This window comes from Pezoporus flaviventris, unplaced genomic scaffold (assembly GCF_033815535.1).
Source record: "Pezoporus flaviventris isolate CSIRO_AGI_PZ_B2104156 unplaced genomic scaffold, CSIRO_AGI_Pfla_v1 ptg000057l, whole genome shotgun sequence".
NCBI lineage: Eukaryota > Metazoa > Chordata > Aves > Psittaciformes > Psittacidae > Pezoporus > Pezoporus flaviventris.
The window spans coordinates 5241140-5256298 of NW_026892605.1; the positions used below are offsets into that span (position 1 = coordinate 5241140).

General features: G+C 36.4%; 1 protein-coding gene across 6 annotated transcripts in view; it reads right to left on the reverse strand.

Moving 5' to 3' along the window:
* Positions 1–3062: 3062 nt before the first annotated feature.
* GHR (growth hormone receptor) overlaps positions 3063–15159 on the reverse strand; it is a 133235-nt gene continuing 121138 nt past the window's right edge. For all 6 annotated transcript variants that reach the window (XM_061469455.1, XM_061469458.1, XM_061469457.1 and 3 more), the window contains 6 exons: positions 14759–14919; positions 13584–13762; positions 9715–9886; positions 7551–7641; positions 6131–6200; positions 3063–5871 (listed from right to left, as the gene is read on the reverse strand). In XM_061469455.1, coding sequence (XP_061325439.1) covers positions 4918–5871; positions 6131–6200; positions 7551–7641; positions 9715–9886; positions 13584–13762; positions 14759–14919 — 1627 coding nt within the window. In that variant the 3' untranslated portion in view covers positions 3063–4917. The remainder of the gene's footprint in view (positions 5872–6130; positions 6201–7550; positions 7642–9714; positions 9887–13583; positions 13763–14758; positions 14920–15159) is intronic.

Consider the following 15159-nt stretch of genomic DNA (forward strand, 5'->3'; position numbering starts at 1 on the left):
ACAGCTAATTACCCTGTGCATAGTGAGTCCTGGAAGCTACACACACCTGTTTCTGTAACCACTGTTGCTGTTTCTCTTCTTTTCCATCTGTTTCTGAATGTCGCCTGCTCTCTCTAAAAGCCCTCATTAGAGAAGGTGGGGAAATGCTTGCTCAAGAGAGTGTTTAAGTAATATGCAAATCATGGAAATGGATTTGGGCTGCATCTTTGTTCTGTGTGGCATGAGGGCATGTTTTCTATGGCAGTTAAAGCACTGACTGTGTGAAATTAATAGTGATTAGTCAGAAAGAAGAATTTGTACTGTAAAATTACATTTAAACAGAAGCAATTCCAAGACAGAAACACATTCACTGATACTTCCTCAAAGTCAACTTGCTATAAAAGCTAGTTTAATTCTTACTGATAACACTGTTCTTGTGAACCAGGATATTCTGAATTAGACCTGAAAAATGGGTGACAAAAAATTAATTTTCCGTAGTGTTTACCTCTTTGCTTGCCCCCAAGTTTGCATTGCTTCTTTAATAAAAACAAGAGCATGCTCTAAATGTCTTTTCCCATTTCCTCTCAGATCAGGCACTCCTTTTTGTAGTGTACCTGGTAATGAACCCCTGAGACAGCACATCTCAGTGCAGGAAAAATGTTTGCCTGTGGCTGCATGTCAAATAGTTTTAAGTTTCTCATTGAAGCAGAGTATTATTTCCAGTTCTTACAACTGTGCTGGTGCATATGCGGTGAATGGCAATAGTGTTCCCAACACAGATTGCCATCATTAACTTGAAGCATTTCTAAAAACGTAGAACACTCATCACTTCTTTAATACTCCTGCTATTTTGAAATACAAAACATACCTTTGATAATGCTAATTTTGAGGCAGAAAGAGTGAACAGCTCTCATAATCTGTTGATCTCACCTCCTATGTCATTAGCCAGGAAAAATATTTCAACTCAATGTAGTAAAGAGTAGAAGTATAAGTCACTATGTTTGACAAAATTGTTCATTCTTAATGGAAACTGGTCTAGATGTTGCTGTTTCATTCTTTTTTTAACAGTAACTTGAAGCCTTGGAAATGCACGTTTTCTTTAATGGAAGAAAGAAGCTCAAAGCCAAAAGAGGCTCTTCCAAACTGAGTGTCCTTCTTGATGACACCAAAAAGCAACCAGTAGAGCAACTTGAGTCCTCCTAGCTTTTGATAACCAACATGGTTTCCAAATACAGATCTGCATATAGAAATATACATATATGTATATATCTCCTGCATATGGAGATATACATATGTCTCTATAGGCAGAGTATGTATATTTGTATATATTGCCCGGCATGCTAGCCTCTGCCAGGTGATAAATTAATAAAATGTCATTCCAAGAATGGGAAGAAGTGTGTCCAGTTTATGTGTGAAAAGCTTCGATTTAGTTAGTTGCTTGGTTTACCCCCAAAAAATTCAGTGTCCTTCTGTGATGTGTTTCTTTTCACCTTGTACATTCTAATCATTGATTCAGCTTTGGAAGTAATGGCTTAGTAGGCATTTCTAAAATAATGAATTCTGTCCCTTTTACATTGACTCGTATGTGTGGTAGTGGGACAACATGTGGCATCATTTAAAAGTGTGAATAAGAGAGAAGATAAAAAATTTCTGGTCCAGGGGCTCTTTCTGTAGAGCAGCTATATATTTGCCCACTTCAAAGAAAAGGTGAAAGTAAATAAACAGGTTGTTTTGGAACCACATTAATTCAAGCTTTTCTGTGTCTGGTGAGTGCATCATATCTTGAAATAATAGGTTGCTGAGTTCTCTAAGAAAACAGTAGATTGCCAGCATAAAATTTAAAGTTCACAGACAACTGGAGGTTGACACTTGGATTTCTCTTCTAAGCACCCACATATGAACTGTACAGAGACTGCAGTCATTAGGCATGCAATTACTTGAGCTGCGCTGCTGCTGAAGGTGGGAGGGAGCTCAAGCTGGCTTTCCAAAGTCCCTTTAAGCTGAGCTAGGTGATAGTTACCATCAAAAGAGGTCATTACACTATGTCCCTGCAAACACACACCGACCTTGAGCTGCATATTCTTCCTGTTTCTTGTCTGCATGTGTGAGCTCTTTTCACCAAGAAGATAAAGATCACTCTGGCTCCCTGTTCTTTTGCTCCTGGCTATGTGATCTTGCTTTTCTTCCCTTACGCTCATCAGACGCTTTTCTCCATTAGTTTAACTCATTATTCAACAGCTGGTAACTTCTGATACTGCCCCAGCTTTCCCAGGCGTTAGGAAGTTGCATCAGCTCATGGAAGGGCACTGGCAGAGAGCACTGGAACTGGCACAGGTGAGACTAGTGGGAGCAGGAGTTCTCCACATAGCGTTGATGTTCCTGCCATTTCTTTAAGTCCAACTGTGAATCCTCCAACTCCCACTTGAGCTCAGGTATTTTTAGAGCCTTATTAAAGGCATAAGCCTTCTGAAGCTTAATTCTGCAAGTAGCAGGTATAAGCAAGCATATGTATTCATAGTAATTGCTCATTTGCACTGAGTTCTACAAAGTTGTTTCTACAGAGAGTATAAACCATGAAAGAACACCAGTACCCCTCTCTGACTTCTCCTGTCCAACAGTTAAGGTCACATTTCCATCAAGATGCCTTAATTAATGCATATATTTGGTGTCTGAATGGAAGTAAGATGCTCATGCTCAATGAAAGAAAACTACCAAGTTTTGTGAGAGTATCTGATTTGTGGATTGAACTGTACGTGTAGATCTTGAACTATTGTGGCGTATTTATTTGCAACCTCAGGCTGTTCTAGCCAAAGGTAAACTGGTCTGCTAAGTTAGTAACACATGCCTTGGCCAGTTCTGGGTACACCATGTCCTATCTCCATCTACAATTTAGGTCGTGTTTCTATTTTTAACAGTATACATATCAATCAGTGAAAACACTGATCTCATTAGGCATTGCTTCTATTCCAAGAACAGCTGCATTTTACTTTATTCAATGAGAAATACTTGATGTCTCCTAGTAAAATACATATTTTCCATAAGAAAAAGAAACAAACAATTTATGTGCAATAAAACACACTGTGTCAGGACAGATCAAAGACAATACATTTATTAAACTTTGAGAAAAACAAACAAAACACTGACATAAGGGAAGTTAAATAGAAACCGAAAGATACATCTTCTGACCGGCGTATAATGGCTTGTGTGACCAGTAAAGTACCAAAATGACATTCTGAGTTTGACTGAGGTATTTAACTATTTTTGGTAATAGAAACAGAGTAAGAAACTTCTTCCAAACACACACATAGGCATTACTTGCATTAGTGTCTATCATCTATGAAATTTTATATGAAACTAAATAATGCAGCTGTTAGAAAAATATAGCAGCAAATTAGCAGACTAATGCACATTTACCATAAAGTTCGTGCTAAACTTAAAAACCCCACCCAATGGTTGGGCCCAGTCCTGTAGCGGTTGGTCACAAAGAGAGCATGAGTGAGTTCAGTGGGAGACATCATGAGCAAGACCTGCATATGCTGCACTTCATACACTTCTGTTAGGGTTAGGGAAAGGAAATTAACATCCTTATTTACTGTCTAAAAAGAACCCTGCTATGATGAAGACACGGCCTAGGAAGGCAACTTCTGAAGCAGTAATAGCTCATTGCAAAGCTCCATTAAGTTCTTTATAAACACAAGAACAAAGGGAGTTTTCCCACTGAGTTTCAGTTTTCTCTCCTGTCCTTCTGCAAGTCTGCCTAACGCTGTCAGAGGAGATGCAGTTAGGCTGCAAAAAGAAACATTTTTGAACAATACTGTATTCAATCCCCTTGTTCCACTGAAGTATTTTAATCCTGCTGTATCTTTAAAAATGAACTGCTGGCTAAGTCCTGAAGTCCTTGTTTTATTTTTTTAATCAAGTCTTTATGTGGCACAAACTAGTAAGTGTAGCAATACCTTTGGCTGTAGTAGGGGTTCACAAGTTGCTCAAATGTGAAGAGGTTATGCTGCTAAATTACTGGAGCTTATTCATGTATTCTCAAAAATTTTCAGTGAAAATACAGATGCACACTCTTTAATGCTGTGGTCAACAAGATTTTGCTTATAAAAAGGTATATTAGTAGCATTAATCAGAATCTGATGAAGAACAGAATAATCTGCCCACGTTTTGTGTATTTTAAAGTTTTCTACAAAACTTTAAATTGAATGTGTATTTCCATTTTAGTTATAAGAAAGTAAAGAATCAGTTACTTTGTTTCTACAATATTTCAAAATTTCTCTACAGATTTCTTTGGAGGTATAAAATAGCTCTGTAAAAATCTTTTTTTTTCTTTTTTTTTTTTTGCTGCCAAGAAAACTTCTATAAAACAGAAAACTCCTTAAGATTGCAGCAACTGCATTCCTTAGATGGGCTATCATAATTGGATTACAGTGTGTAGTGTTATAGAAAGCACTTGGTTTATGACTAAAATATTAAAATATATTTTATTAATTTATATAAATCAAAATAGATGTGTTATTTATTCAAGCTACTTTTGTGTTTTTCACCTATATGTTCAGTTCCCAATTACTGATATAAAGATCTCTGCCAACAGCATGGTTTTTACTAAGTTCTTAGACTTTGAACCACCTGAATTTTAGCTTTATCAAAATGCATGTTTTACTGTACATCAAATGTAGTGATTGCAATGTTTAGTATCACAAAAATCAACACCCACAAGAACAAGACAGTCACTGCTAGTAGAACAGTCTCAAGACAAATTCACAGATGATATTTACAGAGCACAATAGGAATATTTTGATGACTATTTTATGTTGCAACATTTCAGGTAAAATTACAAGAACCATGAGAAACTTTTAGACTTCATTTTGATTTCAGCACAGAAGCCTGAGCTGACTCTCTGCTGTGAAATACTGCGCACATCTAGTTGAAGAAGAGTTATGGCATGATTTTGTTCAGCTGGTCTGTGCTCACATAGCCACAAGACATGTTGAATTCCTTTTCTGGCACAGGCAGTGCGGTTGCATTGAGCACAAGGCCTTGTGGAGAGTGAACGATATGAATAGATGTATAGTCTGGGACAGGCAGCTCTGAACTTGGGTTTTCTGCTGCTGAAGCTCCATGACTGATACCAGTAGTGGTAAGGCTCTCTGTGGTGAAGTAAGCATCCTCATTATAGCTTTGCTCCTGAACATGTGGCTCATCCTCTTCCTGGGAAGTCACAGCAATACACCTTTTCACATCTGCCTCACAGAAGTATGTATTGTCCATGGTGAAGTTTTGTTCTGTGCAGCCTTCACACTGTGCTCTCCCCATCTTGTATTTCTGGCCTGGTGAAAGTACAACTCTGCCTGCTGGAGTAATATCACTCACTTGCGCGTAAAAGTCAGTACTTGTCAGTGAATTCTGGTTACTTAGCTGGGTATGGACCGATGGACTAGCTGAATCAATGCTGTCTGCAAAAGGTGACCATGGCTGACTATTTTCGGACTGGGCACGCATATGCAGATGTCCGGCATCTGTGTCAGCAAGGCTTGCAAATAACTCATCTTTTCTATCAAGGCACAAGAGATCATCTTTTTCAGTTAGCTTTTTGAACTGATCAGTATCAGAGATGCCATCACATGTGTCGCTTGCACTGAAGTCTGTCTCTGGAATATCTGGTTCACAACAACTGGCCCGTCCGGAATCGTCATCCTTTGCTCCCAAGCAACTGTGTGATTTCAGATGATCTTCACTCAGGAGCCTGTCGGTATCAGAGGCTCTGTTCTTTTCATCAGGGTCTTCTATGTCCAACTCAATAAACTCAACCCACAAGTCATCATTGTAAAGCTGTGTCTTGTAGTTGTCATGGCTGGCTAATATGGAGTTCACTTCATCTAGCTTTCCTTTCTACAAAGCAAGAAAAAATAAGTATTATACAGGAAATAGTGAAAATGCTCATGCTTTTTATGATGATAACTTAAGGAAAGGTAACTGTAGCTGATGTAATAACTGCAAGGTTTTTTTTTATTATTTAACGAAAACAAGTTCAGTGGCAACTCCCCCCATGTCATAACTTTTTCCTACAGAATTGTTCTGCCTGAGGTAACAATTGTCACCTGCTGCTACTACAATGATCTCCATTGTAGATTTCAGAGTACAATATTACCTTCAAGAGGTCTGGGTCAATCCCTTTAATCTTTGGAACTGGCACAGGAGGAAAAATAAGCATTTTTAACCTGTAAAAAATAAATGGCAGCTTTTAATTGACAGAGGTCCTTTTTGAGAAAGTTAAAGAGAGCTTTACACTGCATTTACACTGAATTTCTTCAAAACTGACATGTTTGCAGATTCAATTTCAAATAGTTGTAAGGAAAAGAATGTTTTATCTCACTGCAAATAAGAAACCATGTTTTCTGCAACCTTCCTTCTTGAAAACACATACATTTATGTGGGAACCCGTTTTGTAGTCCAGTCTTTGATATTTTAATGCTTCATAGGAAGACTGCAAACTCCTATAGTTCCGTCAATAGTGTCCGTTTGCACTTAATTTTGAAGGGAACCTGATACTCACTGTGCAGACTGACTTTGCCAATTATTTTTTCAGGGACACAGTATACTGTCTTGCATAAACCAAATAAATTTAAACAAGGGGTCAGAAAAATAGAGTTGGGAGAGTTAATTACCTTAGAAATAATAAACAGAAACACAACTGCAAAACTTTAAGCTAGTATTTTGCCATCTATATGACATTTCTGTTTTCTGAATTATTAGCATAACAAGTAATATAAAAGAATGATAGGGTTTTATCCTTGGGGAGCAAGGACTAGTAACTTGCTTACGCATTTGTGCACTGTGAAAATACATATTGTCCTAACTCTTCATGAAGTGAATTTTTAATTCTCTGAGGGGGAAAAAAAAAAAGCCCAAATGGAAGGATGATTTTCCATTAAATAATAATCCAACACTAGCAGGTCATGCCTATCTCCTCCATTTTACCTCTGCTTCTTTTGTAAACTGAAAAACAGTAGTTCCTAAAGGAAAATTCAACATTATTTCATTTTTATAAACGATACAATTTCGTAATTTTCATAAACGACACAATCCTGTGCTTTATTTTATTCCTTTGATTTTGTAGAAGCTGCAGTCTGTCCACAGAGACCAAATATTCCCCTATGCCTCAAGCTCTTCTCCTGTGCTCAGTGAAGAGACAGAGATTAGTGGAATAGTCTAGGAACAAAAAGAAATATATAGACATATGTTTGTGTGAAACTTTTGAACAGTATGTGGGTAAAAATGGTATTTACAAAACTTGAATGGGCTAAAAAACCAACCCCCTTCAAAGCCTAAGTAAATTAACTACATAAATGCTGTAGAAGAAAATGTTCTGTAACCCGGAAAGGAGAAGTCAATGTAATCAGATTCCTACCACTGAAGGCCCAGAACGTATATATACCAGCATCCATGTAGTTTAGGAGAGTGGACTACAATGCTCAAAATAGCTTCTAGTCCCCCCGATTTGAAACAACTGAAGCCCCCTATTTTTCAGGCTACAAGTACATAAATTCTGACAAATAAAACCTCTCTACCTTGGTTGTTTAGACAGCAGGATCAAGATCACTGTTATGGCCAGCCCACATGTTCCAAAGATAACAACCAAGAACCATGGAAACTCAATTTCTGAAACAACAAAATCATGTTAGCGGGAATTTGCATCTCTCTTGCACCTTTAATCTCAACCTCCTCTTTCACCACTTGAGGATTCCAGAATGGTAAAAACTGATAGGAAAACTTTTTGTCACTTAACTGTGAAAATTCTGTTTTAAGAAGAAATAAAAATACCCTTTTGATCTTAACAGTTTCCATACTGCACTTGAGAGTCCACTCAAACTCTCTGCAAAACCAGAATGAGTTTTTAAATATAAACAAGATCTTAGTACAAACAATATATGTAGCAAAACCAGCCAGGAAGAACACTCTGCCTGCTTGGAACATGCAATCCTGTAATCCTGTTGGCATATAATGCTGCAGACTATGTTAGCGCTTGCTCGCCCAAGCTGAGAGAACATTATTAATAGCATACTAAATCATAGGCAAACTATTATTTTCTCACAGAAACTAAAATCTCTAAAATATGGTTATGTCAAAAAGCATATTACTCCTCCTTATAAAGGCTGAACATGAATTATGTTATGAACTACCAAGTAAAAAAATACAGATTTTTCCTTTTTATTTACCTTGCAGGTGGTTACAAAGAATTTAAGTCATTGAGAATTCCAGTTTGGTAGGTATGAAGATCAATGCTGCTAAATTTTTTTATCTTTTAAATACTGGCAATTCCAAGTTACTTAAGCTGACACTGTAGAATACAATGTATAGAGAAATTTATTCTGGCTGTAGTCTTAGATTCTTCTCATTTGTTTCCAATTTTAAATTTTCCATTAACATTTCATTTGGTTTTGGGGCCAAAGAATACTGGACAGAAAGCTTTAGAACTGTAGACATGAACATTAAAATATGTAATTTTTTTGGAAAAAACTTAAATAAAATTTAGGTACCAGTTTTACATCTGTGCTCCCAGCTTAGATTTCGACTGGACATGTTTTCAGGCATGAGTAAAATCCTGTTTGCATTTCTCTGTATTAGACAGGTCCCTATTTTAATGGAGAACTGTTAACACCTTGCCATGTGAGACCTGTGAACAGCCAGCTGCTTCAAAAGGTTAGAATATTGCATTTAACTACCTTAAATTTTTAATACACAGAAAATTTAAACTTTAATTATGTGTCCCTAGAGGTGATATACAAACCAAGCAAGAGTAAATTCTCAACCAAATTAGATCCCTGCTGCTGTGTGAGATGGATATGATCAACTTGCAGAATCTGAGTTGTAGAAACTGAAGAAAACCGTGCTTGTACGATGGTCTTAGATTTTCATAGTATTTTAATTTTGTTCACATGAAAACCGTGACAACTGGGGTTAATAGAATAATACCACATGTCCAGAACATTAGCTGTTCACATAAATTAGGAATGGTAACTAGTAATAAGAGTTAAAAAGGGGAATCTAAAGAGATTTGTAAAGATAAGGCTTACGAGTGGTTTTATTTCACACCTTGACTAATACCCTGGAAAATGAAATGAATCAGCTTGTTAAAAGAGTTTGCTGAAGAGCTCATATTTTAATGAATTAATTTAGTTACTCAGACCTGAGAATGCTTTAGGAAAGGCACTGTCTCACTCTTTTAAAAGAAAAAAAAATGTGGTGCTCAATGGCTGCTTCTTCTGTGTTGAAGAGCACTTTAAAAACAAGTACAAGACAGAAACAAGAATCAGAAAACCACTGTCTTTGATAGCATTGGTCAGATCAGAAAAGCACAACATTCTGGTAACAAACTTAGCAGTACAGCACTTAATTAGAAGTGACCGTTCTCTTCATTATCAGAGTACTTATTTTAAATGAAGTATGAGATTTAGCTGCATTTTAGGCTCTACAAGATGTGCAACAGCAGTTATTATTTCTGATACTTAAGCCATCTTTATTTTTGCTCTCTGATGAGCTGTGACACAGTCTTCCTCAGTTTACTTCTGAACTTGGACATTCTCCATCTCACCAAATGATTTTCACGTAATAGGCTGAATTATCAACCTATTCAAGCATATGACATCAACAGTAAGAAGAAAAGCAACACCACCAGAAAGACAAAAGGACAGTGCCGTTATAAGAACAGTCTGCAGCACTTCACTTATTTACCTTCAGCACACTGTACAAGTTCAAGGCCTGTTTGAGAAAAAGATACAAAAAGGATTTCACTGAACTCCCCAAATTTTTCAGAGGTGCGTTGTCTTGATCGGACTCGTATCTCATAATCTCTTCCAATCTTCAAAGAGTACAGTGGAACCATTGTTGAGAGCCTGGGTTCCAACTGTAAAAAAAGAAGTTTTGAGTTTTATATTAGAGAAGCTTTATTTGTTTGAGTTGTACTGGCAATTTTTCACTGCTTCTTGACCTCATAAATAAACATTTGAGGGTGTTTTTGCTACTTTGAACTGTATGTATATTACAAGAAGAGTTCAGAGAAAATTCACACCCTTTACTTTTGACTTACTAGCCATCAGAGTTTGCTTTGATTCAGGGGACCATGAGTGGAAAATCCAAGGTCTCTGTAAATACTGAAGAAAGACAACAGCCCCCACTTAGTTACTTGCCCTAAGTAGTTGGTGTGAATCTCTCCAATTTACCAAGATGTAAATCCCTTTTACTGTTGTAATACAACACTACTGACTTCACAATGCCAAGATCACTGTTAAAATAACACAGGAGTATAAAACTAGTGCAGTTTCAACTACTTAAGTAAGTGATTTTAAGAAGAATGACTGAAAGGCCTTCTAATCAGATGTACTGCATCTTACAAATGTGTTCATTTGGGAATACTGCATAGCTCCCATATATAAAATAAAATATATAAATAAAATGTGATAATGGAAACTCTGTGAGAGTTTCTGGCATGCAGTTGTCTGTTTTAAGACTTCTATATTACGTATTAAGTGCAACATAGACACTGCCAAATATCAAATTATACAGGAAGTTACATTAGAGGTCTTATTTTGTGAAACCTCTCTTCTTCTATTACTCCTCTGATAACAGATATTTTAGCTCCAATAGCCAAGCAAATGTGTGTAAAAATAAAGAAAATGTGCTCAAAATAGAAATGCACGTGGCAGATGTTACATTCTACTTTTACTTCTGAATCAAGGATGATACTGGCGAAACTTGTCATAGGCTAAGAATTAAAAATGTTTCATATTTTGTGCTATGAAGCCACAAAGAAATGGTACAAAACCTAAAGTTTTACAGGTAGTTTTTTGTGTTTATTTTGTTTCTTTCTTTTTCTCCTTTTTCATTTTTTTTTTCCCTAATACAATTAGTGGGGATTCTTAGGGATGCTGGACAATACAAAATTTTATGTACCCCAAATAATGGCAGCACTTTGAAAAAGCAGTGTGCAAGCTAATTTAGAGCCCTGAAGAATACGAGGTAAAACTATTATAGCTGCATATCTGAAATCGCAAGTGTTGCTAAACAGCGGATGACTGATTAATGGGCAGGATGTCCTTAGACCATCAATGAACTAGCAAAACTTCACGTAAGACACCTGGATGGAACAAGCTGCACAAACTGGGGAAGGTTCCCAATGAACTGAATAGATTAATGGCATCTATCATATGGATTAAATCAACTAAAAGCTGTATGAGAGAGACATGCTAAAAGAACTAATAAAAATGCACGACAGCAAATAGCAAATTCATTTAAAGTATGTGAAGGGGAGCTTGGAACCAGACTGCTGGGTTGCTGGACTTGATGCAGGCTGTTCAGTCAGCATACATGGCTTGTGATCGCCATACTGAAGAAACGTGTGACACACCTGCTGCCACACTGAGCTGTGTGCCTGCACTGCCTGTGTGAGACTAGCCCTGCAAGAGGGTGCAGAACAACTGTTTGTCACTAGTCAGCTGGAGCCCCTAGGATCCTGACAGTGCCCACTGGGATGGGAGCATGAGAGGCAGAGGCTGACCCAGGCATGACAGGCAACACAACAGCCATAGGCAATGGCTTTCACCAGTTTTAACAGAAAAATGTGGAAAACTGGGAGATGGGCATTACTAGAAAGGTTCAGAGGTACCCTGGGTAGGTAGATCTTATCACTATATCTTACTAATACTTTACTTTCAATTCGTAAGTTATTTTCAGTTAGTAAATGGACTGAAAGAAATGAATGCTATAAATGAAAAATCAAACAGGGACATTCCAAAACATCTAGAAGGACTGCAGTGGACTCTTGGTAATGATGAGGCTTAGTACAATTTTAAGTACTGTAATTTTTTATCAGTTATATGTACAAAGCATTATGGTGTCTTTAAGCAGTCAAAGATTATAATTTCTGTAAAAAACTAGTAATAAGAGTATAACCGGACATCTCTTTGCTGTTTCAACGCTAATTACAGAAGATATTTGTAGCAAAAAATGCAGAGGTGAGTTCTGCTATTGTTTTATGCCAGGCCAAGTTTTTGTTCAGAAGTTTCTTCTGTGCTCTGACAGTGTCTAAGGGAATTAAGCCATGTCTATGCTTTTAAACTGAAAGGCACAATAACATACAATATATACAGCTGCAGTAAAACATAATCTACAGTACTATTTTTCTTGAGGCAAGTACAGTACTCATCAATTATTATTTGTTTTCTGAAAGAAAAACACTGAACTTCAAACCTTTGCTCTCCTGAGAAGAGCTATTCTCAAGGCATGCTGCAATTATTGATGGTACAGGAGCAAGAACAAAGCTTTATTAGGGTATTTATGCAACTGATACCTAAAGCCTTATAAAAAAGTAAAAAATGTGCATTTTTAAAGAGGTATTCCATATTGCCACTTGCTTTTGTAAATCCTGTAAATATTCTGCAGATTTTTAAGTTCTTAAGGAGTATTGATTTACTGCCTAAACTTAACTCATTTTATAGGGTTTAAAATACAGAAGCGATAAAGTAAGTGAAGCTTAAACCAGTATATAGAGAAATTCAGACAAGTACTAGGAAAAGGTTATAGACATTATAGGTGATTTGGCTGTAGACTTGCTAAGAAAGAATAGTTAGCACAGAAACTGCTAACATCAAGATGGATCAGAAATAAACAGACGTCCAACGTCTTTCACAGATGAATGCAAGCAAACCAGTTTATGTTTCAACTGGTAAATTTACCTTTTGTAGATTATGACAAATTCGTAACAGTATTATCTGCCTGCTTTCTGTCAGTTAGCTCATATTGCTAAAAAAGCAACGGAAGTGTTCCGTTCTGAAATGATGTTCTTACTGCATTGAACTGGTATTCAGGAAGAATTACCCATGTACAAATATGCCATGACACTCTAGCACTTGGTCTGAAATTGCTGAGGGCAATTTCTTCCCCACATAGAAAAACTGACTATATAAAAAGCTAAGAGATTTTCAAAAAGAAAACTGAAAAGATTTGAGGTATGTATGTTTAATATTTTCATTGACTATCCATATAGTCAGAAATTTCCCATTGCTATCTGGTATGAAATCTGTATATCTTATCCACATTGCTTTATTTTTATTTGATTATTGTATTAAATTTTAAATTATAAAACAAAGACTTTTTTTTTTAATCAACCTAAATGATTATTATAAATACTAGAACTCTACAGGTATCTCAAAGAATCTGGACTGACAAGGTGACATTTTCCATGCAAAATATTCCTGTTCCAACTACTAAAATTACCAAGCACAGTTTCAAACAACTGAGATTGAGAAAAAACAATTTATCAAAAAACTTGCAGATATCTGAATATTGCTACTAAATTTTCTAATCCAACACAGGGATTTTGGGGTTTGTTGTTACTATCCTGTATGCCAACTATCTTGACACATGAAGTTATAATTTTTGCTAGAAAACTTCAGAGGAACATGGGTCTATTGTGTAAGACTTAAGGTTATCATCTAATTAGCAATTACAAAGCTTCTGACTTTTCATAGTAGTACAGAAGTGTTAGGGAAAGAATGAGCCTTCACTGTACTATGACTACTGCATAATAAATATTTGCTTCATACCTCCTTCCATTTTGTCTCATTAACTTCTTTGTACTGCAGTTCATACTCCAGAGTAATCCATCCTTTCTGAACATCTGCAGTTGGCGGTGGATCCCATCTTACCTGGATATCCCCATGGATCCCAGTCTGACTAGTATTTAGCAGAGTCCAGTTAAGGTGGACAGGGGGATCAGGTAGTACTGTTTAAACAGAGTATTTGGAATAAAACAGCCAGTTTTCAGTGTGAAATGATCATTTTTACTATAAACAAATGATTGCAAGACTAAAAAAGCATACTAAGCATGTATTTGCTGATTAAAATCTAAAGCTATGAGTCAATGACAAGTCACTACGGATTCGATAACAAGAAGGCACCCTGCCATTGGTGGTAGAGTTGCTCTGCATAAATCTCACTTGAGTGACTAATAAAGAAGACTGTTAGGCCACATTTCCTAATATCAGCTTATAAAACACTGAGACATAAACAATTCTTCATCAAATTTAAAGTTAGGGTTCTTACTAGAAATAAAAACAGCAATTGGAGTAACGCAGTAAGATAAATTAAATATTTAGTAACTAATATAGATGTACATTGAAACACTTGCATCTGAAAAATTAATCTAAATTTGCTCAACTGAAGAGAGCAGTGGGTATTCTAGTCATGTGCAGGAATAAATCAATTGTAAATATGTACACCACTGCTCTGAAAAAGCAGTAACATTTGTAAGGTGCCAGCGAGTTACAATTCATATTGCTTATTCTAGCTTATACATCCTAAACATCCTGATTCTGTAGACTAGTGTTGATTCAGCAACAAACTGTTTAGTTCCAGAACTTTGCAGAATCAAGATTTTCATGCTACTCTTGCTCAAACAGAAGAAGGCCATGTAGCATCCTTTAGAAATGGCTCAGTGACAACAAAGGCAAGCTCATATGCACACACTTGAGAGATCACTAGTGTTCAGAAAGAGAAACCATATATTTGCTTTTATCCTTTTAGCTTTCTTCTGATTTGGGCAGTATTTTCTGATGTGGATCACCTTACATTTGTTACAAACCCAAATCCCTTCCTATGTATATTTTTGGAAACTAACCTTTCTGCAACGGAAAATTTAAATGAAATAATACAAAAGCTTACAGCATCATACCTACTGCCATATAAAAATATAGAGGTAAAATGCATAATGGAATTATACCTATTTCATCAACGCTGAAACATTTTTCATCAAATACTTCATCTTTATTGGCAAGCTTAACACAATATGGTATCCAAATAGAGGTGTAGGATGTGTTGAAATAACAGCTATTTTCTCCTGCAGTGATATAATCAGGGCATTCTTTCCAGTCTTCATCATTCCTAGAATGACAACAAAAATGTAATACACGTGAAAGCGGGACTTACAGCTCTTACAAAATACAAATTATAGATGTCACAAGACACATGGTTGGTAACTCGTAACTTCCATGGAAATGAGACAAACATGTCAATATTGATTATGGTTTACAATGAAACCAACCCACTATGTAAGTAACTTGCATAAATGTGTTTAGGTTCTCATGTGCTGTAAGTGGAACTTCTCTGCTTTGGATGCTGCTT